General features: G+C 36.0%; 1 protein-coding gene across 6 annotated transcripts in view; it reads right to left on the reverse strand.

Moving 5' to 3' along the window:
- The window catches only part of PIG-A (phosphatidylinositol glycan anchor biosynthesis class A), a 187,048-nt gene that overhangs the window by 119,907 nt on the left and 41,220 nt on the right, over positions 1-25,921 (reverse strand). For all 6 annotated transcript variants that reach the window (XM_090400369.1, XM_090400371.1, XM_090400367.1 and 3 more), the window contains 2 exons: positions 13,942-14,064; positions 8,868-9,043 (listed from right to left, as the gene is read on the reverse strand). In XM_090400369.1, the coding sequence (XP_090256495.1) occupies positions 8,868-9,043; positions 13,942-14,064 (299 nt within the window). The remainder of the gene's footprint in view (positions 1-8,867; positions 9,044-13,941; positions 14,065-25,921) is intronic.

Genomic DNA, 25,921 nt, shown 5'->3' on the forward strand with positions numbered 1-25,921 from the left:
ATGCACAGCTGACACTCTGGCTTCCTTGAAATGCTCTCAAAGAACATCCTGTATGGATCAACCGATGTGTAGAGGGACCCAGTCCTGCATGAAAATGACTGAATCCATGCACAGGTGCTGTTGTAGCTGTAGCACAACAGAATTGTTTATCATATCTCAATACCTCTTGCAGTAACTGAGCGAGAACCAGGATCTTATAAATGAAGCTGTAAGCTCGGACGAGGCAGTAACTTTGGATAAATGCAAAGGAATTTATTGGATTGCATGTGAGTTTAGTGTAGTCCATACCTGGCAATTGTAGATATTTACAGCTCCATTCAGATGAAAGTGAGCCTCCTCTCCCCACAAAATCATCCCTAGCCACACAGCATCTACACTCCACTCAAGCAGGGAATGTTAAAGTGAATGTCAGTCAACTTCCAAAGTCCTTCAAGTGCAACTCCCATGTCAGGGTTATCCTGAATTTTCTAGGTAGTTGTGTAAAGCCATGCCCTGCAGGAACCAATGCTGTTATTCATGATCTGATCCACAACAGCAATAATAGCAACTTCATTTGTTGTGAATTGATTGGTTTGTGACCTCTGCAGAATCTAAATCTTAACGATCCTGTTTCTTCAAATAATCATTTATCGCAGAGCACATGGAAATAGTGAACCTCGCTGACATTTGTTCAGGCGATGAAATGCGTGGTACACAGAAACAGCATTGCAATTGTTCAAGTAGTACAGCATCACAAGCAAAACACATTGGGGAAAGGTTACCATCACTATGGGCGATATTAACAACCAGAATGAAGGGAAAAATGCTGTGTCCATTTTTTAAAACCCTCCTAGCACCTTCGAGAAGTTTTTTTTTTTTGATATGCGAATTCACCATCCCTGATGGTGAATTTTTTTAACTACACCCCCTCAGATACTGCTTCCACATTGTGCACAATGTATTCCTGCAAAGTTTTGCAGCATTTGGATCACTGGATGGTGCTCCACAAGGCCTTAAACAGGAATAATTTTGATCAACCAGTATATTATTGCATGTTTGTTTATAATAGTGTTCTTATGCCTCTATTACAATGAGCAAGCACTGTAATAATGGCATCCATTTTGTCATAATAAAAACACTAGCAAGCAAGCAGGAAGAAGAAGAGTTGGAAAGGAGGAAAAAAACTAACAAGTTATGTTCTATGATCTCAGAAAAGTTTTTATATGTATCTTTATCTACTATCAAATGAAGAACCGAGAAGTTAATAACTGAAGGACAGTATAATCAAACCTTTATATATTAGTGAGAATGTTATGTGCTTAATGAGAAATGGTATATGTTCCATGGAGCAAGATAGAATCTGCAGTAAAGTTCTTTTTATTGAAAGTGCCTTTGGAGAAAAGTTCTGTTTTTATTGAAAGTGCATGATTATTCTTTATGCCTACTTCAGCAAAATGAAGTAAAAATATTATTATTATCCAGGCCTCCGTGGAGTCAAAAGACTCATTGTGGGAGGTCGTTTTTAGGAAACACAAAGTTTATCATACCACTCCTTGAACCCATTGACTGTTCCTGCTCTAAACACTCTTTCTCAGGCAATGCATTCCATGATTCAACCACCCTCCATGCAAAGAAACCACCCCTCACTCTCTTGCTCACAGCCTCCTTTCGTAACTTCCAGGGATGGCCCCTCCTTGTCATCACTCCTTCCCGCTGTTTGACCAAGTGAAAGAATTCCCCAATGTCTAACCTGTAACCGCTCTCAACAGTTTAAAAGTCTCGATCATATCATCTCTCCTCCTTCTATCCACCAATCTCTACAGTCCACATTCCCTCAGTTGATCCTCGTAACTTACATTATACAGTCCAAACCATCTTTGTTATCTGCCTCTGTACCCTTTCCAAAGTTAATTTATCCCCTTCAAATCCTGGGGACCAAACCTGAGAACAATAGTCTAATTGTGTCTGATCAGGGTCTTATACAATGGAATGATAACTCTTTTATCTCTGCAGGTCAGCATCCTTCTCAGTGTTGCAGCAATCCTCTGGGTTACCTTCACCACCTTTGCAATATGCTCCCTGAATTTCAGTTTTCTATCAGTCATCACCCCCAGATCTCTTGTCTCTTCCTACTTCCTACTTCCCAAACTTCAAGACTTTACATTTTGCTGCATTAAACAGCCATCCCCCCATCTATCTAGTTTATTCAAATCCTCCTGCAGGGCTGCCAATCTGCACTATTACTGACAATGTCATTGATATAAAGGTTGAACAATACAGGTCCCAGTACTGAGCCCTGTGGAACACCACTTGTAACCTTCTGCCTCCTTGATATTGCCCCACCGTACACAACTCTCTGATACCTATCAGACAGCCAATCCTGAATCCAGTTGACTAACTCGACATCTAAACCCATGTGCTGCAACTTAAATATCAGCTTATCATGTGGCACCCTGTCAAACACCTTTGCAAAATCTAAAAAAATGGCAGTATATGCCTTTCTTTTATCAACTGCTCTTGTCACTTTATTATAAAAGGCAATCATATTACTAAAGCAAGAGCGCCCCTTAACAAATCCATGTTGATTCTCACAAATAACATTACCCTCATCTGCCCAACGCTGTATATAGTCCCTCACTAATTTCTCCAAGACCTTAACAACTACTGATGACACACAAATTGGCCTATAATGTCAAGGATGGTTGCAGACACTTCCAGTCTGCTACCATCCTTGTGCAGCAGCAGCAGCAGCAGCAGCGCTATCTTACCTTCCTTCCATTCCCCGGGTACCTTTCCTACAGCCAGACTTTTATTGAAGAGCCAAGTCAACGGACCTGTCAGTTCTTTAGCACATTCTCTCAAAACCCGTGGTGAAATACCATCCAATCTCTGGATACCAATTTTACTGGAATCCAGAGTACTCAGGAACACACTCACCTCTAAACCCTGAACTTGTCCTATCCCTCTAGTATTAAAACCTTCTTCTCCAGGATGAAATACTCCAATACAGTGCTCATTGAACAACTCCACTATGTCCTCTGCATCAGTCACTCTATTCCTATTTTTATCCTGCAGTGTCATTCTTACACAATCATTTCTCCTCCTGCTGGCCACATAGCTAAAAAATTCCCTAGGATTTTCTTTGGATCTTAGTGCCAATCTCTTCTCATATTCCAGTTTCGCCTTCCTCACCATACTGGTCACTCTCCTGGCCTGAACCTTATATTCTTCGTGTCTTTGTCCTCCACCTCTTCTCTCCTTATATCTCATCCATAATCTCTTTTTCAACTGCAGTTGCTGTTTGATATTGTTTGTCATCCACTTTACACCAAATTGTGTCCACTTCTTCACTCGTGGAATACAGCTTACTATTGCTGCTAACAAATATCCTTTCACAATTTCCCAAACACTAATGATATCCTGGCCTTCCATGGAACTTCCCCTAGTTGATACCTAAGACTATTATAATCACCTGCCTTATAATTCCACATACGTTCCCTTTTCTTTGATACACCTACATGTCTATTCATCTTCCAAGTCAAAACCACATGGTCACTCTCTCCAACTGGTGGGAGAGATGTCATCTCACTTATTATCAGCTCTTCCGATGCTATGACCAAATCCAAAACTCTTGAACCTCTTGTTCCCTCTATTACATGTTGCATAAGACATTTGTCTCTCAAGAATTCTAGAAATTCCATCCCCTTATTACTACATGCAGTTTCCTCTTCCCAGCTTATATTGCTGTAGTCAAAATCTCCCATAACAATCATTCTTCTTGCACTCAACTGCCTAAACATCTCCTACTCCCCACCCTCTGTGCTCTCTGGTTTATAACAACACCCCACTAAATATCCTGTCTTGGCCACTTCTACCTCACACCATATGCTTTCAAAACCATTAGTGTCACTGCCTTCCAAAGCCTCCATTCTTGTAAGACATAAGTCATCACTTATCATAAGCAGTACTCCACCACCATGGGTTCCTTTCCTATCCTGCTGAAAAAATGCTGTACTCTGCCACTTCAATTCCTGTTATTATATCATCCTCCGTCAGCCAGGTTTCAGAGATCCCAATAATAGGAAGGCCAGGCTGACGCTATCAGCGCCATCAATTCATCTCCTTTATTTCGGATACTCCTGGCATTAGTATAGAGCATAAAAATGTCACTGCTTCTATACCTATCATTGTCCCCCTCTCGACCCCAATGGATTCAGTGTTACTTGAAGTCGTCCCCTTACCCCCAAGCACCCATTCCCACAAGAGGCCACCCCCCAGCTACCATCCACCCTGGGAATTCTAGTTTCCCTGCATTGACACACTGACTCGTTCAGAAAACAGCAGTCTCTCCAGATGCCTTCGTCCTTCCTCATTCAAATGCAAGTGTCTCTCGCATACAGTTCCCCTCTGTCCTCAAACGTCCTCCAAGCATCCACATATTCCAATCCTCTCTTCTCACACATTCTGGCTATTATGCTATTCAGTGTTACTGCTCTTCTGCTCAACTCATCACTATCATACCTGGGCAACACACACACACACACACAATCTTTCCTCTCTGTGTTTTCTTTTGCACAACCTCAAGCAAGAATCTCAGATCTATCGCCGCCTGATTTACATTGCCTCTCAAGTCAACAGTTTAAAAGTCTCGATCATATCACCTTTCCTTCTTCTATCTACCAACCTCTGCAGTCCACATTCCCTCAATCAATCCTTGTAACTGACATTGTACAGTCCTGAAACTATCTTTGTTATCTGCCTCTATACCCTTTCCACAGTTAATTTATCCCCTTCACATCCTGGGGACCAAACCTGAGAACATTAGTCTAAGTGTGGTCTGATCAGTGTCTTATACATGGAATGATAACTCTTTTAGGAAGCTTGCTTACCTGAAGGCATATGCAAGTACATTAATTAATCAAGTGAGTTTTTTTAACTTTTACTGTATTCTAAAGAATGCTGAATGCATGAGTTAAAATAATGGAATAAAGAAATAAATAAAGGAAGATAAAGACTGGATGTTCCCATACAGTCAAGAAAAACTAATGAACTTTTACCTGAATGCTATATAAACGCTTTTGTATGGTATTTAATATTTAATAAATTTAATTGCTCTCTCAGAATTGCATTTAACTATGAGAATCAGAGTGATTTTTTTTCTTTCAGCTCATATTAAGTCCAGAATGGCCATATATGAGGATTGGGGGAGGGGGAGTCTGGAAAGTTCTGATAAACACCTAGAACAAAAATTATATTAAAGCAACTGATATAAGCAGAAGAAAGAACACATCTTAAAACCCTTTAATCCCCATGTTTCATCAAATTGTAATAATTTGTTCTCTTTCTTTTAGAACATATAGGAAGGCATAAAATTAATTTTTTTTGTTCTAGAAGGTTATCAGAACTTACCAGACCCCTTCCTCGTAGTTGCTGTCTGTATTTTATCTGAATTTAAGAAGCAGACAGACAGGATATTTAGAAATTAATTTTTTTTTTAAATTGACATTCTACAGAAAATATGAATGTCGGATCTCCTTAGAGAGATAAAGAGTTACTTAATATACAGAATTGAATTTATTATACTATATTATATTATTATTATTACGTGACACCTCCAGGGAGGCCAAAGATTATTGAGGGAGGCCACCTACTCTACAATTCTGTCTCTCTACCACTCAATCCACCAGCTACAACACCAATGCCGTCTGCCCACCACCACCACCACCACTAGTATTTTCACAAACAATCACAAACATCCATGCTCACGGCAGGATCCGAACCTGCAGCTTTTTTGACTGGAGAGTAGATACGCTAACCACTCAGCCAATTTGTTTCCAGTATACTGAGCTTCATTCTTTGGAGAAAAAAAATAATATATATATATATATATATATATATATATATATTATATTATATTTGTTTCCAGTAAATAGTAAATAGTAAAATATTGAGTTTCATTCTTTGAAATACACATGCTGATCTTTGAAGTCAATATACCATCATGGGTACGAATCTGACACATTATAACCAAACACTAAATAAAAATAAATTTTTATATAAATACTGTTATCGTGCTCTCCATGAATGAATAAAACTAAAGGGTTGGATTACTAAATTACTTAAGAAATTGACAACGTATATAAGAATATAAATTAAATAACACTTTTATTTCCGAGATTTCAGCAATGTCATGTTGCCATCTTCCAAAGGAACTTACTAAAAAGGCACGTGCACGTAGGCACTACAACACAGTAACTGAGAATGAAGTGAGGAAGAATAGCTCCTTCACTTCATTCTCAGTCACTGTGTTGTAGTGACTACGTGCCTTCTGGCAACGTGACGTTGCCGAAACATTGGAAATATTTATTAAAGCGTTATTTAATTTATATTTAGTGATTTAGTGATTTAGTAATTCATAACCAACGTATAAGCTTGTCTATGAGAATTAAAGGTTGGATATAGAACAAGTAGGGGTATAACAATCGTCATCCCACTGAAGAATAGTAGGAAGATCAGCATTTAAGGCATTAATTACTGAAGATCTTGAAACTTGAAATAACTGTGTACTGCAATATTTGCCAAATTGGTGGGGGGGGGGGGATAATGTCATCAACAAAACTATGGACTGGATTTATGAGAGATAATTTATGTTCAGAAGGAAGATAGTAGGTGTAAGTACATGGCCATGGGGTATTCTAGTATTCTATGTATTATACTAGTCATCTAGTATAATACACAGTGGATAACCAGAGAGGAAGTGGGCAACTGCAATGTATAACAGAATATAAGACGGTAGTTTTGTGAGCAATGATCAAGTACCTTATAAAGTCAAGAATGATCAAAGTTTTCCAAAACCTTTTCATAGATAAGAGATACCAAGAAGAGAACTGAAATCCTTCCAGTATAGCTGGAAGGAGAAGTTGTCAAAAAAAATTAAAAAAAAAGTCAAGGATTGGTAGCATGGTGGATAGATGGACAATTTGTGTTAGGTTATTGTTAACCCCAATACTTCAATGACTAGTGAAAATGAAAAAAAGAAGCTACTTCGAGTTCTGAATAATGGAATCTCCAATAAAGATGAACCTATTTGTGCTGTAGAAAGTCAAGCTTCAAAGATAACTGAAGAGGTCAGAGTATTTATCCAAATTAGGAGAGTGAAAAGAAACCGATGAATGCTATAAAATGTGGTAAAGAAATTTTTGAGAAAACTAGAAAAGATTCCTTGGCATTGTATGACATGGGATACCAAATCTGACAAATTTATATAGGCTGCCTTTGTGAAGAATGAAGCAGTATAAAGTTCAGTTTGGACAGCTGAGACAAATGAGGTCACTAGTTGAAGTGTTGTTTGGTATGACCCAGATGGGTCTGAATGAGAGTAAAATAGTGGTGCACATTACTTACATTAGTAATAATACCACAGATGTTAATGAAGTGCATGGAGAAATTTTTTTTTTTCATGTATTATTGATGTTTCTGTGGTTTTTTGATTCATTTTTTGCTGATTTGATTTTTTATTTTTTGGAACTTCATTTTTCGGTTAGAATGTTGTTGTTCACTATGATTTTCTGGTATTATTTTTTGTAGCAGATTTTTTTTCTGACCAATAGAATGACTGTATTTCCTTATGTTGTCTTTCATGGTTAATGAAGAAGAAGAGTTAAATAAAGAGTTGAGGTAAACAGGAGAAGATGAAAGAGTAGTGAACCTGCTACTCATACAGAAGGAAAGGCATCTAATCCATAATACCTTGAGAATATCCCTGTTTCACCCCCACACCATGCTCAGATCTTCCGAGGCATGATCTACTAAGCGGAAGCAGGAATATTCCCCAGCTGCTTGAAAAAACCTTCTGATTTTCTGGCATCAGATTCAGTTCCATGCTATTTGGTGGTGTTGAGTTACTAAGAGGTAACAGGACATAAGACCTAATACATAAAGAAAAGAGGAAGGGACAAGAAAAAGGTAAGGAAAATTTTACCTAGATAATCAAAAAGAGACAAATAGGTCTCCCCCCCACCCCACAAAAAAAGGAATCATGTTAATTATATGAAGAGCCAAGGCTTCAATTCAGTGACGTGAAATTATTTAAGTTAAGGGATATTACGTCCCATATCGTTTCATAGCTGAATAAGAAACTCAAAGAGTTTCATGCCGAATATAGAAACTATATAAAGTTCGGCGAGTCCAAGCATAAGCAAATACCTGGATATATCTGGATAGTCCATATGGTAGTGCAACATGGGGCAACCCATAGTAAGGGTGGAGCAAGTTCCGTTCACTGTTCTTGGTCATGTCGCCGAATTGAAGCCTTGGCTCTTCATAGAATTAGTAATTTATTAGGACACCTTCTTGGCAATTTTTATAGTAGGGTATGTAAGTTCTGTTCGCTACAACTTGGTATTAACCAGGTCTACCTACTCAATGATGAGACCTCGATAAAGGTTGAAACCGGTCTGGGTAGTGACCTTCTCTCATAATGTAGAACAACATACAGCTCCTAGGAGCTGGGTTTCACATTATGAGTAAATACCAAGAACAGTGATCAGAGCTTCTCCACCCTTACTATGAGTTGCCCCATGTTGCACTACCATATGGACTATCCAGGTATTTGCTTATGCATGGACTCGCTGAACTTTATATAGTTTCTATATATTCAGCATGAAACTCTTTGAGTTTCTTATTTGGCTAAACAATATGGGATGTAATATCCCTTAACTTAAATAAAATGGAATCATGCTTATTTCCATAAAGTAGTGGTAGGAAGATAATGCAAACATTTTTTATTTATGAAAAGTTTACAATATTTGGCTTACAAACTAATAATATGAAAGAGTGTGTGACTTAAATCTTGTAAATATGCTTAATAAAAATATTGATGAACTTACCCTGTATGTGAAACACAGATGACATGATTGCAGATGGTTAATGACATCTGAAGGAACTTATTTGTAATAATTGCACTAGCATCAGCAAATCCAAAAAGAGAGTGATCAGTAAAGACAGTTTTGATGCCTAATGTTTTAGCATGAAACATAGCTTCATGTGCCAGTGCTGAAAATGCCTATTAAAAACGTAAGCAGTTTACAAAAACATTTATTAATACAATAAAAAATTTTATTTTCTTTACAAGATATTTTGATGTAACAATGAGTTGTTTACAAAGACACTACATAATGGCATTTACAGAAAAATTTGCATTTGGAATACAATCAAAAATATCATGCTTATAATTGTATTTATATTTTCAAAATGCTGAAAACAAAAAGATTTATATGCTGTTAAAATGTAACATTAATAGAGAAAACTTATAAAATAATTTTCTATTGTGATCAGTGAAACAAAAATGTAATTCCACATCATTACAGAATGCCTTCATGGTTCAGTAAGGATGATTCATCTACCTACTATTTTGGAGAGATCTCTATTCATATCCTTACTATAGCCGAAGCAGTAAATATTTTCTAGTTTTGCTGAAGCTTTTTTTTTACTATTAAAGATCATAGGAGATTAATGGCATGACAGAGATATTTACCTGAAATCTATTAAACTGAAAACATATTTAATAATTTAACTAATACAAATTTGCATATAACAATACTGTAAAAGATAGATTTTTTTTGTAAAGTAATTGGAATAATAATGAATTTCAAGTCGGGTCACTGCCCCATTCCTAATCTAGGATAGAAATGTGACCAGATAATGCATGTGCAACTATTTCAAAATAATCTGACTGATTTTTAATGCTTACATCTCTAAAGTTACTTCAAGAATAGTGCACAAACAAATAACAATTTTTAATTCAAGGTGTCACAAATCACAAGGATTTAGGATGTACACCTTCGCAAACATAACAAATATTCAACCTGCATGATTGGTTCAGGTCCTGACAGTACAAGTATCCCTTGCTTAATGCCATTTTGCTTAACATGGGATTTGATTAACGCGGCAAAATTAATTGCAGCAATCCCTTGATATACACGGCAAGAGTTTTGATTAACGCGCCTTTAACCCTGCAGAGCTCGCAGCTGATCTGACAGATACATGCAAAATGTTTAATATAAATATTCTTACACAATTCAGTGTATAGCTTGGAGGTAGTAGTAGTAGTAGCTGTGCATTCATATGTTATGAGTGATATTCCACACTTTTTTTGCTGTCAGTTTGGTTTAACACATGTTATGTAAAGGTTTGTGATATTTGACAGTAAATTGTATCTGAGAGATACCGCGACCTCCGATGTCAGTATAGTATGGGTTAGTTTTTTTTTTTTTTTTTAATTCTTTGTTCAATAATTTCTAGATTGTAACTGAAAATAAATAAACCATCATGTATTACTGAAATAGAGAGCCAAAGGCTTATTATCATACATGTCCTCTAGGAGATGTGCTTTACATTATGGAAAATACTAAGGAAAGTGATCTGGAGTTTACTTCACCTTTACTATGAATTGCCCATAAAGTTGCTTATGCTTGCATCCGCCGAAACTTTAAGTTTCTATATATCCAGCACGAAACTCTTGTAGTTTCTATATATCCGGCATGAAACTCTTGCAGTTTCTATATTCAGCTATGAAATAATGCTGGATTCAATATCCATTATATTTGCAATGTTTTTTCTTTATGTCTTATTGCATTTTTGCACATACTAGTAATGAATGTATCTCTCAGATATACCGCGACCTATGCTGAAATTTTTACCACTGCGAGCTCCGCAAGGTTACATTTACCACGCAAAAACATGCCAGCCTCGTGGCATGAGCACGATGACTTTATTCCTCCTACGCAGCCTCCTACGAATTATTAATACAGTAATCGATCATGGACAAATTGTAATTTTTACCATTGATTATTAGATTTGATTAACGCGATTTCGATATATGCGGTAACATCGAGGGATTAATTAATTAATCGAGGGATACCTGTACTAAATAATATTTCAATGAAATGAAATGTAAGTAGACATTTAAAGAAAAATTAATATAATAACCAACCATCGAGGGTATCTTCAGTATGAATTGAAAATTAAACAAGTCACAAGTGATGTAACTGAAGAATCAATAATGAGAACATATATTACACTTAACAAGAAATTATATTCTTGTTTTAACCTGATACCAAAACATAAATATAAATTTCAAGTAACTTCATGCAATTATTAATAGAATTAATAATTCTATTTTTATAATTCTGATTCTTCACAATTATTAATAGAAAAGAAAAGAGAATTTCAAAATGAAACACACGTGGCCTTTATTGATTATGAAAAAGACTTTGACAAAATTAGTAGACAAAAATTGTTTAAAATACTAACTGATTTAAATATACCAAACCAACTTTTAAAATCCATTTAAGAAATATATACAGGAAATAAAATAGCAGTTAAATTGGAACACATCTCAGAATGGAAAGATATATCAAGAGGAATACGACAAGGATGTATCCTCTCACCTCTGTAATAAATCCTATTATTAGGATTTATTACAGTTTAATCCTATAACCAAGTATAAGCAAACAAAGTTTGCACCTGAAGTATCTTCAGGATAATTCAGGATCAAGTATCTTGATCTTGAAGTGGTAAAGGTGGACCAAGCTATCATTACTACTTGTCTTAGTATCTCCCATAATGCAAAGAACATCTCCTTGCAGACATGTATAATGCTATGCATTAAGGGAAGGGCCACTACCCAGACTGGTTTTGACCTTTATTGAGGTCTCGTCAGTGGGAGCCAGACCCAGAGGTGATGATACTAAGGTGGAAATAATGGAGAAGTCATATTAACCTATACGAGTTGCCAAAAGGTGTCTCACCTTATTATTAAATTACTCTGAATCTAGAGAAAAATGCTGGAAGTTTTTTTTTCCACTTGGTTAGACTATAACAAATTTAGTTTAATCCTATATCCAAGTGTAAGCAAACAAAGTTTGCGCCTGAAGTATCTTCAGGACTGAGGCAACTCATGGTAAAGGTGGACCAAGTTCTCATCACTACTTGTCTTAGTATCTCCCATAATGCATGGAAGAAAACTTCCAACATCTTTCTCTCACCTCTGCTTTTCAATATACGAGGGTGGTCTGAAATGTTCTCAGCCTTGACCATAGACGGCAACACTATCGGCAAGATTTCTTTTTCTAAGTTGGTACATCTGTCATATGTGAAATTTCAAGTCATTCTATCAAGTAGTTTGTTTTATATAGCTGTCTAAAGCAAAAGTGTTGTCTGTATCCCTTGAAATGGATAAAATTGAGTATCGTGTGGTTATAAAATTCTTTGTAAAAGAAGATTTAACGCAAATGAAATTCATTCAAAGTTAATAAAAGTTTATGGGCACTCTTCTCCTTTGTTTTTCGACAATTAAGAAATGGGCTGCTGAGTTTAAATGTGGCCATAACAGCCTTGAAGATGATCCACGTGAAGGACATCCAAAAAGTTTAACAACACCAGAAATCATTGATCAAGTGCACGATATGGTATTGGATGACCGGTGAGTCAAAGTGGGTGAAATTGTTGAGACTATAAGCATTTCAAAAGAACGTGTAGAATATATTTTGCACGAAGAACTGCAAATGAAAAAGCTTTGCGAAGATGGGTGCCGCGCTTGCTTACAGCAGATCAAAAATGCGCTTGCATGAAAATCTCTGAACAGTGCTTGGAGCGTTTTAACAAGAATAAAACTGATTTTTTGCATCGATTTATTACTATGGATGAGACTTGGATTCACTATTACACATCAGAATCGAAACAGCAGTCAAAACAGTGGACAGAAGTCGGCTGTTTAGCACCAAAGAAGACTAAGTCGGTTCCATCAGCAGGAAAGGTCATGGCATCAATGTTTTCAGATGCTAAAGGCATTTTGTTTATTAATTATCTTGAAAAAGGTAAAACAATAACCAGGGAATATTATTCCGATCTTTTAACCAGACTAGACGAAAAAATTCGTGAGAAAAGACCCAGTTTGGAGAAGAAAAAAAATCATCTTTCATCAGGACAATGCACCTGCCCACAAAGGTGTTTTGGCAATGGGAAAATTAAGGGATCTGCCCTATGAATTGTTGGAACATCCACCCTATTCTCCAGATTTGGCTTCCTCTGACTTCTATTTCTTCCCAAAACTAAAAACTCTTCCTCGCTGGTCAGCGTTTTGCTTCGAATCAATGCAGCTGTAGAGAGAGGTATTTTGCCGATCTTACTGAGAACAACTACAGGAACGGGATAATGGTGCTGGAATAAATGTACTAGTCTTAAGGGAGATTATGTTGAAAAATAAAAATAATGTTGAAATTATAAATTTATTTTTTCATTGTTAGGCCGAGAACTTTTCAGACTACCCTCATATATCATCTTATACTTATTATTCAGTAAGGTCGCACTTGTTTTTATCTTCTTTGTTTCCTAAGTAACATTAGTCTCCTTGTTTAATCAAGCAATGTCCAAGTCGGCATGAAATTTCATTATCTTGTACCATTATATTTATTTCTGGTTTAAGCGAATAGAGAGTGCTTGGTCAGCTAAGTTCCAAATTGTCAGCACATCCTCATTTGTTTAGTGCCCAGTGGATACCTATTAATGTGGTATAACCACATAAAGATGAGGATTGGACGTTAGCCCAGTCAGTTCTCCACATTCCTTAAAGGTGATATTGAGATCTCCTCCCACATCTTTGAATCCACACAAGGGATCACTTAAGGTTTTGAACCTTAAGTGATCCCTTGTGTTATAGATGAAATGCAAAATATAAAAATTAAAAACAATTATATTGTAATCAGTCAGAATCTTGAAATCTTGCCTAGTTAGCTACGAGGTATATAGATAACTATGCAAGATTTTGAGAAATTGGAATTTATAATTTATACATATGCCTTGTTTTTATATAAAGATATGCTTTTTTTTATATAGCTTAGAACTGTAAAAAAAAAAAAAAAGTGATTATCTTATCTCAATACTTAAGAAAATGCTACTTACTGAATGTCCATGGACGATAGTAATCCTTTCTCGAAGCAAAATAAATCGTATTAAGGGAAATGTCGTAAAGAGAGTTGGCAGGGTGCACTGGTTATACACCACACATACAGGAATATAATATGCCTGAAAATATTAAATGTGTTAAAAAACAGTGCAGTTTTATTTATTCACAATTAGAACTCCAACAAATATACCCATCTGCTTGTCTCTCTAATAAGTGACAGTTTGCAACCATACGTGTAAACACATTTGCATAACACACCCACACAAGTAAAATCCACATTAACTGAGTAAAATCCATATTTACTCAGTTATGTTCTAATTCATCAAGTTATATATAACAGCACCCATCAAATAATATATATATATATATATATATATATACAGGGTGTTCGGGATAAATTTGACAGTTTCGTAAGGAAAAAGAAAATCTTCTTTGTGTCTATTAAATTTAATGAATTGACAAAAAAACATTACAGCCAGAGTTAATTACAATACTATCAACAAGATTTACTCAAAATAACCACCATTGGCATCGATCACAGCTTCAATTCTGCTTCGGAACCTCGAACAAGCTGATGCTACAGTCTCCCTGGGAAGGGCCGCAAAAACTGTTTTAATTTTATCCATTAACTGGGCTTTTGTATTACTGGAAGTGCGATTGGTGTCTTTTTCAACTGCGCCCCATACAAAATAATCCATGGGGTTAAGGTCTGGGGAGTTTGGAGGTCAAACATTTGGACTGGTGAAGTCGTAGAAATTTTCAGACAACCATTTTTGACTTTTCCCAGAGGTGTGGCAAGGGGACGAATCCTGCTGCCATACATACGGCCTACCATTGGCTACCCTTGTTATCCAGGGCTTGACTACAGTTAGCAACTCCACGAACAAAGCCCGAATTCCAATGCCAGGGTTCTTCAACACCTGTTCCTGCAGATTTGCGAGGAATTCTGCTGTACGAACGCAATCAGATCGTCTGCTAGGGATCTTTCTTCTTGCTACATCCTCGTAGTCACCATTGCAAGTCTCTAGTTCATGCCTGATTGTTTTTACTGTATTCAGGGAGCATTGGGCAGCAGTCGTAATATCCTTATTTTGATGGCGGGCACGAATCATCATGATACAAGTTATTCTCTTCCATGATTCAGGTGGGTTCCAGCTATCCATCCTTTCTGACATCTTGTATATGAATGAAGAAGGGTCCAAACTTTTAAATGAAGAGAAGTGTGTGTTAATACATGTAACTTACGGAAAAATATAATTAATTATAAATATGTCAAATTTATCCCGAACACCCTGTATATATACAGCAGTACCTAAAAACTGTATTCATCCTTTATATTACTATAATCATACAGGGAATTTAACTCTGTATACAATCATTCATCATTTGGGTTGTTCTAGACTGAATCTTCTAGCATTCAAACAATGCAACAGTGTTTTTGGAAGTTTTTTCACTTGGTTATGCTATAAATTAAAGATACCAAAAAAATTATATACTTGGTTTAATCCTTTATCCAAGTGTAAGCAAACAAAGTTTGTGCCTGGGGCAATTCGTGGTAAATGTGGTATGACTTCACATCACTTGCCTTAGTATCCCATAATGCAAAGCACATCTCCTTGCAGATGTGTATAATGCTATGCATTGTGGGAAGGGTAGGGTCACTACCCAGACTGATTTCGACCTTTATTGAGGTCACTTCTGTGGGAACCAGACCTTACTTCAACCTTACTATCACCTCTGGGTCTGGCTCTGACTGAAGAGACCTCAATAAAGGTCGAAACCGGTCTGGGTAGTGACCCTTCCCACAATGCACAGCATTATACATAACACACACAATAATTCAGCTAGTCAAATTATCCAATGGAGCCTTCTTAGCTCAGTCAGTAATGATGACTTCCTTTGAATGGAAAGACCTGGGTTAGAATCTCGCCTAGCATTTGTGTGTGTGTGTGTGTGTGTGTGTGTGTGTGTGTGTGTGTGTGTGTGTGTGTGTGTGTGTGTGTGTGTGTGTGTGTGTACAATGTGCATGTGTGAGTGCACATGCTTGAATGCAGCTTTACAACAACACACCACAGAAATATAGAGCATTATTTGGAATGCTCTAAAATTGAGCAAACTTTTAGATGAGGTTTCCACATGACAACATTAAAGATTCCCTTGTTAGACTAGTTTGTCTATACTGTAGAAGAAAAATTTAATTTTCAGGAGAAAAACCCTGAGACAACCAGTTGTAACTACAAACTACTTATATATTTGTGTTTGTATGAGACTTGAAAAAAAAAAGAAAAGAAAAAATTGAAAAAAAAAAAAAAACATCAGCAGTGATATGTGAATTATTTTTTAATTTATTACTGATCATGATCGTTTTCATGCTTTCAGTTCTAATATTTATAGTCTATCTTGAATCATTCTTTTATGGGAAAAGTCAATTTCTTTTGTGCCATTATAAACAAATGCTGATGGTGAAAAATGTTCAAATTCATCAAATTTTTTGATAAAAAAATATCATTAGGACTACATATGCAACTACATTAGTTTTCTGAATTCGTATTGTTTCCAAAACATTTGTGGACAGACAGATCAGTGATGTCATATGACAGCAGCAACCGAGAAAACAATCGCAAAACATCTATGTCACATTTAAATCAGTATAAAGAAATTATATATTTTGGGAAAATAAAGAAAAGCTACAATAATTTCTCAACTTTCCAATTGCCTGCACATTCAATCATTAGATGCAAAATAATTTAATTATTGCTATCCACAGCACATCTATTTTAGTTACATTGTCATGTTAGTTAATTACTTCATAGTAAGGCTAAGCCCTTTACAGATAAAATAATGCAACCTATCCTATTTTATTCTCTTATTGGTTGTCTTCCCTTACAATAAAATGAAGGATAACTGACAAAACAGGCGTTTTTAATGAAGACGTGCCCCAACAAGTGCAATTAGTAAGGTAAAAATAAAGTTAAAAAAAAAAAAATTTATTTCCCTTCATGTGTCATCTCCTATCTAGGAGGTTGGTTATCATAATGTGACTCATGGCTGACTACAGGCATAATATCTTTTCCACATATTGCTGTAATCTCTGTGTGTGTGTGTGTGTGTGTGTGAGAGAGAGAGAGAATGTATATAATACTGGAAGCACTTGATGATCTTAATCAACTTTTGGTTTATGGGCACGAAGTCAACTTGATGTTTATTGATATAATTGCAGTCCTCAAAGACACCTTGACCATCTACGAGAAGGTGACTGCTTCCCATATTCCTGTATTCATTGTTACAAAGAAGATGTAGGTAGTATAACATGCTAAAGTGTTTTCTTGTATAATTATTCCAAAAAAAGTCTACAGGATGATGGGGCCTAATATAACTGACATAGCATAATGCTTTATTATTTCTATGATGCCTGATTTTTTTTCCTAAGAGTGATTAGAAATAGCATTGTTTGGTATGACAATGGGATCAAAGGAGACCTCATCCATACCGAAGACTGTGGAGAGTTGATCTTTCTGTTTAAAAGCAGTGAATTTTTGAAATGATGAAATAAATAATCATGTCAGGAGAAAACAGGTTTATGAGAATTTTCACTTATTCTTCCATGAGTGAATAAAGAAATCATATCTAAGCTGTTCAAAATTATACTTGTGAGTATGCACTTTTAAAGTTTGCTTACTAGGATTTAGTATTTGGCAAAATGTTTAATAAGATATATGTTGGTCTGTTGATTTCATCCACAACCAAAAGCACAATGGAGTGCCTGGCTTATGTATTTTAGTGGATCCAGATATTCTTAGAATAACTAATGCTTGACTTCAGTCTGTTTTCTGATCTACTATCTAAAGAAACATTCCACTAATTCATCATCCTGAGTGTGATTTAATCCATCTAGACATATTCTGGTGACTTAGAATCAAAGATCTTTACTGATCTGAGAACTATTATGTCTTTCTCTCTCTAACTTTTCTAGTGTCTAATGCTCTGCCTTGATTAAATTCAGAGATATAAGCATGCTGTAGATGAATATGTACATTAGCTTCAATTCAAGGTAAAAAAAAGAAAAAGGAAATTTTAAAAAAATATAATATAGAATAAAGTGAGAAAGATGAGACTGGTTTATCACAATATACAACTAAAAAGAAACATAATAGCAAACACACAACACATTTCTAGCTCAGTCAAATCAAAAAGACAAAATATCACAGAGTAATCTGAAGAGAGCAAAGGATCTTTTTAGATGACACATGAGTTTCTCAAAATAGTAATAGTTTTTGAAATCCTGATGGCAAATTTTTTTGGAACAGTTGTCCACTTTGAGAAAGGCTGAAACCGATCTGGATAGTGACTCACACCATAATGCTAGACAGCATATATGCCTGAGAAGGAAGAGATCTGTGCATTGTGAGATATAAAACTGAAAGTGAACTGCTTTTCTTCTTTCCTTTATGTGTTAGGCTCAATAGCCTATAACAGCCAAGTGTTAAATTGTGAATGAAGCTATGTTATGTAATTTATTATTTTTCATTCACATTTAACATGGCTTATTAAATATTAATCATGGTTTATATAAAATTGTTTATTATTCCTTAATTAAGAATTACTAATTAAATATTTACTCAAAATCTGACCTGCTATTAACTTATAAAATAATAATATGTTTAGAATTTTGTGTAACTAAATATATGTGGTGTAACGTAAAGTGTTAATTTATATTTAACTGTATACGTAATCAAAAAGTTAAAGAAGTAGCTTAAATATTCTGTTGTTTTTATTTGTGAAATATTTAATGTTATGTAATCACTCATGAATAATAATAGACCATACATTACATTAGAGAAATGTTTACGTGCAGTCTGTTGTCATGGAGATGCACGCGTAAACAACCACGAGTGGAGTAGAGCGTGGCGTTCGAACGTAAGGTGGGAGTAAAGGTCATATAGAGAGGAAGATAGAGAAGAATTATTATTAAGGAGTGAGGAGAGAGTTTTGCGGAACCAAGATTATATAATCCTCAGGGCAGAGATTTATGAATATAGTGTTCGGAAGTGAACCTATAAGTAGTGAAACATAAAGTTTAATGTTATAAGCGAAAACTGCTGTTGTTATGAAGAAAGGTTGATGCCGTAATCAGATAAAAGGAAACTGGACAGTCAATGCGAAAATTCTGATTAGTTCTAGTTAATCTGGATTACGATTAAATTCTATGTTGCCCTAGGAAAAGGTTATATTGATTACTTGGAGAAAAGTGAACAGGAAAAGATATTAGTACCTAATCACTGTTGTTTGGAATAGTGAAGTGCGACTTGCAGTAATACAGTTTAAACTATGGAGAATATTTGTTATGTGTGTTCCACTAATGTTAATTAAGTTAATTCATAAGTGCTCTCTCAATAATTTGATGTATTGAAGAATTTGTCTGGTAAGAGTAGTTGTATAAGTTTCTCTATTCTAGCATTAACTGTAATATACCTCCGATGCTCAAGGTCCGGGAATATATTTGCTTGGAATATAGCTTACGTAGTTTATTGCCTGCTGTGAATATAAACATTGAGCTGAAAGATTTGTGAAGACTGAATAAAATGTGAAATTGTTATATTAACTTGAGATAAGAAGATTTGTGTTTTTGGGACTGTGAATAGTATATGAAAGTTAGAACATTGAATTAGCATCAGTGACCTAAGAAGAAGTGTTAAGTTAATTGTATAGTTCCATTTTAAAATAGAGTTCTTGTATTTGTTAACCATATCATATATTAAATGTTTTATTTTGTTGATCTAAATATTGTGTTTGCCTGAATTCCTTATTATTGCACCGTTCATAAATATTCGAATCTTGCGGGAATCCCAAGTAAAAATGATAATAGATGATTCGGCCTAATGAGATGACTGCTAACTTAATTTAGAACTGATCCTACTATTTATATAGACTAATCTAAGAATAGGGTGGCGCAGTATAAATATAAATTTCCCTACTTTTGGATCGGTGATCATTTCGTAATTAGTTGTATTATTCATAAAAGTGACTTGAAACTAGATAGATTTAGAACACGACAGAAAAGAGTCGTCACGACACAAGTAATGTGATTTCTTAGAAATGTAATTAATACTTTGATAGAGCTATTAACATATTTGTGACAGGCTGTGTCTTGCACATTGTGCACCAGGTAGGAAGCTCACCTAACCATATATCATGTCCCTTCCACATCAGATATGTATATTTTTACAAATTTTTCAATATATTTATATATAGCATCTCATTTTCAGGTTTTTGGTAGAATTTTATACAATTTGTAATTAGAGTAAAATGTCAAAACACAAAGAGATGTAACGAGCAATGATGTCATAAATAAACAGAATTCATGCAAACTGTGCATCAGTACATTCATGGCAGTGTCATGTCACTAAAATTGTTGAATGAGCAAATGCAACATTGCATAAATAGACACTGGTCATTAATAAAAAGCATTATATATGAGCAAATGCAGAATTGTATTAATGTGCATTGATCATAATTGAAATTTATGAGCAGACTCTCATAAAGTAAAGCATCATAATGTGAGGTATTACTGTATATGAATGTCCAGCAATATTTTGATTTTATGATTACATCATCCTACATTATCTAGAAAAATAACAAAAGAAACAAAAGGTAATGATTAAAATCAGTATCGACCCTACCAACAGCTCAAGCAATATCAAGGTTCCATTGCATATACTAGCATTATGAACCATGTGTTCACACATTTTTTCCATGTTTACAAAAATTAATCAAACAATTGCTTCTCTGAGAAAAAGGGAGGAAGATGAAAGTCCTTGGGAAGAAAAATTTACATTTATTTCTGATTATCAGTTCAGTGCACTGCAATGACTTTAGTCATTGACTGGTAACTGCGATGAATTCAAAATACAGCTGAACATACAATCAAACATTATGCAAACATGAAAAAAGTTGTTACTTTTATAAAAACATTCATATACTTTATTGATGATAGAGAAAGAGTTATGATAGATATAAAGAGTTATCAAATTGATGATAGAGAAAGAGTTATGTCCATACAAGGTAGAGATGCAAGAGGGAAATGGGGCCAGTGGTTTTGAGGCAGTATGGTGTGAGATAGAGGTGAATAGAATCAAATACTTGGTGGGATGTTGTTATAGACCTGGTAATGTGGATGGTGGTGATAGTGAAATGTATAGTCAAATAAGCCAAGCAAATAAGAAAAGGGTGATTATTATGGGTGATTTTAATTATGGCAATATTGACTGGAATGAAGAGATAGCAACTGGAAGTAAAGAAAATGAGTTTCTTGAGTTTTTGAGGGATAACTACCTCAGACAGTATGTAACAGAGGGCACAAGAGGATTAAGGGTCTTGGATTTGGTCATCTCATCGGAGGATGTAATTATCAATGAGGTATCAAATCATCCACCAATTGGCGAAAGTGACCATGAGGTGATTACTTGGGTGGTTGCCAGCAGTGCAAGGACCCCTGTGAAAAAAGGGTATATGTGGAACTACAAGGGGGGTGATTATGAAGAGCTCAGGAGACAGCTTGCAGGTGTAGCATGGAATGAGGAGTTAGCTGGAAAAGAGATCAATGCAGCTTGGGGGATTTTCAAAAAATATTTAGTGGATGCAATGTCTAAATGTATACCACGGGTGAGAAGGTTAAATAAGTTAGGTGTGAGATGGATGAATAAAGAGATTAAGCATGCAATACAGAGAAAAAGGGCATTGTGGAGGCAGCATAAGAGAAGTGGAAGTAACCAATTTCATGAGTTCTACAAAGACCAGGCAAGGAGAGTGACTTGGTTGGTGAGAGTAGCTAAAGAGAGGTATGAACAGCAGTTAGCTAATGAAGCTAAAAAGAATCCTAGGGAGTTCTTTCGATATGTAGCCAGCAAAAGAAAGAATGATTATGGAAGGATGACATTGATTGGAGGAAATGGTATAAAGACAGCTGTTGCAGAATGTGTGGTGGAGATACTTAATGAGCAGTTCATAAAGATCTTTCAATCTTGTGAATGTGACTTCATGGAGAGATTAAGAGCAGTTGATGATGGGGAGGAGAGACTGACTGTAAGTGAGCAAGAGGCGTTTGGGGAGTTGAGTAAACTAGATGTAAATAAGGCTGTGGGACTTGATAATATATCACCGCGTATTCTGAAGGAATGTGCCAGAGAGTTGACACCTGCCTTGACATATTTTTTTAATACGAGTCTTGCGCTTGGTCAAGCCCTAAAGAGTGGAAGGAGGGCAAGATTGTGCCACTTCATAAAGGAGGTGATCGAACTCAAGCATCAAACTATAGGCCTATCTGTGTGTCAGGTGTTGTGGTTAAGTTGTTGGAGAAGCTTGTGAGAACTAGGATCCAGAGTTGGGTTGACAACAATGGTATAATCTTTGATGGACAGCATGGATTTGCTAAAGGGAGGTCGTGTTTTAGTAATCTACTTACTTATTACAATAAAGTGACTGCTTCCTTGGACAGAGGAGAAGGATACACAGTAATATACTTGGATTTCGCAAAGGCTTTTGATAGAGTACCTCATGATAAGTTGACAGTCAAACTAGAGCAGATGGGGTTGGATATTAGATTAGTGCATTGGATTGGAGACTGGCTATCTGATAGGTATCAACAAGTTGTGTATGGGGGTGCAATATCCAGGAAAAGGAAAGTCACTAGTGGAGTGCCTCAGGGATCTGTTTTAGGGCCATTACTATTTAACTTGTATATTAATGATATTGGCGAAGATTTGGATGGAGATATTCAGTTGTTTGCAGATGATGCAAAGTTGGGGCGAACCATAAAGAGTAGTGAAGATGTTGTGGCCTTGCAAGAAGACTTGAATAAATTGAGTGATTGGGCAAGCAAATGGGGATGTGAGTTCATGTTGCAAAATGTAAGGTTTTAAAATTTGGAAAACAAAGATGGGATGCAGAATTTATGCTTGGTGAGAATATATTGTTGGAAGTAGAGGAAATAAGAGATCTGGGAGTGATAGTGGATAAGGATCTAAAATTTAGGGGACACATCGCCAAAATTGTGAAGACAACACAAAGACTTCTGGGAATGATGAGGAGGACACTGACGTGTAGAAGTAGGGAGATTCTTGTTCCATTGTATAAGGCTTTGATTAGGCCACACATGGACTATTGTGCCCAGATTTGGTCACCTGGTTTTCAGAAGGATGAAGAGATGTTGGAAAGGGTCCAAAGGCGACTGACTAAGGTAGTCTCTGACCTCTGGAATGTCGAGTATGAGGAAAGATTGAAAAGATGTAATTTGCAGAGTCTAGTGGAGAGAAGGAAGAGGGGAGATATGGTAGAGACCTACAAGTTGGTAAGGGATTGTTTTAGGATCAATGGTGGAGAAGTTCTACAAAGAATAGTGGGAGATCAGGGGAGAACCAGAGGTCATACCTGGAAACTGTATAAAGAGGGTGTGAGTGGGGGAGTGAGAGGCAGGTTTTTTTCGTGCAGAGTTGTGAATGATTGGAATGCCTTGCCTGAGAGTGTGGTGTCTGCAGGGAGTTTGAATGTGTTTAAGACCCGGTATGATGAGATGTGTGTGAGATAAAAGGACCTCCTAGATGAGTCTTTGACTCCATGAGGTCTTGTTTAATAATAATAATAATAATAATATTTTTTACCTTCATTTATGAAAGAAAATTCAAAATCCTACAATATGACATCTAACATGCGATGTTTGTAGCCAGTATAAATTGGAGGAATATGATGCTCCCAAGTCAGTGCAACTGTATCCAGGTGAAATGGCTGTGAGAAGGGAGATGATGAAGTTTGAGAGCCATTGTGATAGTGTACCATGTTGCAGGCCTATCTGTTCAGCAAACTGTTGACAAATTGGGCAATCCCAGTGATACCATATCAAGATGGAATCACAGGGAGTCAACTGCAAGTGCTACCCACAGTGGACACCCCACCACACTCCCTGCATGTGACAGTAATGCTATGAAGGATAATATGTAAAAACTGCCATTCGTCAGCCAATACATTGAATGCAGAGTTTCCAAGCATCAACTGGAACACAAATCTGCACAAAAACATTCAGAACTGAGGTTCACAACATGGGTTTCCATGGTAGGACCACAATATGCAAGCCCCACCAAGTGCTAAACCTGTTGCACAAACTGAATAAGAAATCGCAATAGGGGCATAGGATATTAGCACAGATGCTAAGCATTCAGCTGAACTGCCTGTTCTTTTGACCAAGTTATACAATTTGAGCCTCAGAACAGGGAAGATTCCACAAGAGTGGAAATAATGTATGATAATCTCATTGCAAAAGGATGGTGCAAAGACTAATTGACCAATCAATATCTCTGGAGTGGTGGTGGTGGTGAAGATTTAATAGTAACAGCTTGTATACAGAGGAATCTATACTTTGCAATGAACAGCATTTTATAATAATGTTACTGTTGAGTTACATAGGGGGACAAGTACACTATGATACTTTTAGACTTTGCTAAACCTTTTGACAGAATACAGCATGAAATTTACTATAGCACCACTATAGTAAATTCACTCCCTATAACAGATAATGGTTCTCCCAAATTTGCTGTAGGTAATAGTTAAGTGCAATAAACTAAGCTTTCTAGTTTACACAAATAACCTTAGCACAAGTCTTCATGACTCTTTAACTTGAATAAATGTCATCAAGTTTGGGATGAAAATTGGCATAAAAAGATAAAAAAAGGTTTAAATAGGTAGGACCATGAAAAATATCAAACATATATATACATACATACAAAATTTCAGCTATTTAGGTAAAATTTTTAGTGAAGGTAATAAATTAATTATGAACATAGATAATAGAGCAAAAGAGCTTACATGCATTATTATTATTTTTATGTGAATTGTACTTACCACTTACAAAAATGTGCTTAAGCAAATAATATATTAGCATATAATACATGCCTAAATGGGGTAATTTCTCAATTGGAATACTCCTCGAAGGAGTCCAACTTGGAGGAGTATCCATAATAATAATAATACTATTCAATCTCTGGCACAGGCAAGTGGGTTTTTCCTCCCAGAAACTCAGGTTTTTTTCATCCCGTAAACTCAAGAAAATTGACTGTAGTACCCACATTATTTCAGACAGTAACATATCTTGTTAGGGTTTATTATTATTATTATTATTATTCCTGATACCTCCAAGGAGTCCGAAGAATCATCGCGGGAGGACACCTACAACTGTCTCAACCACTACACCGAACCTCTACTACGAATCATCTCCATCAACGCCATCAACCGCCCACCTCCCCTACCACCACCACAACTAGTATTTTTTGTCTGTAAATTGTGTGTGTTCTTAAGGGCCAATTTGTCTGTATGTGGGATGAAAAACCCAAGTTTCCGGGGAGAAAAAACCCTGCTACCTCCGTATGAGATTTGCTAACTACCAAGAGATGGCAGCACTTGTTTGCCGCCTCTTCGCCAGTGGCTGCTATAATTAGTGATAGACATGGGCCAGCTATCTCTGATTGGCTACTGGTGAAGACTGAATCGCCCACTCAGTCTCCAAAAGCTAGATAGGGTATAAAGGGCCTCGCCTATTCTCTATAGGGAATAAAAGGCGTTAGCTTATTTATTTTTTTATTATAATAATAATAATAATAATAATAATAATAATAATAATGAATATATTAAAAAAGAACAGAAGGATTTATTCTAGCAGCTCAAGAACAGGCATTACAAACTAATGCAATGAAAACAAAAATTTTGAACATCAATAATAACAGCAAATGCAGATTATGCGATCAGAAAGATGAGACTGTAGAACATCTAATCAGTGCCTGAAGCAAGATAGCTCAAACTGATTATAAATACCACTCTGATCAAGTGGCCAAAATAATTCATTTTCATATATGCAAAATATATGGATTTCCCACTTCTAATAACTGGTGGCAGCATAAAATAGAGACAGTATTGGAAAACGAAACAGCAAAA

The sequence above is a fragment of the Typopeltis vanoorti genome, chromosome 11, assembly GCF_054136105.1.
Source record: "Typopeltis vanoorti isolate ZY-2024b chromosome 11, IOZ_Tvanoo_1.0, whole genome shotgun sequence".
NCBI classification, from domain to species: domain Eukaryota; kingdom Metazoa; phylum Arthropoda; class Arachnida; order Uropygi; family Thelyphonidae; genus Typopeltis; species Typopeltis vanoorti.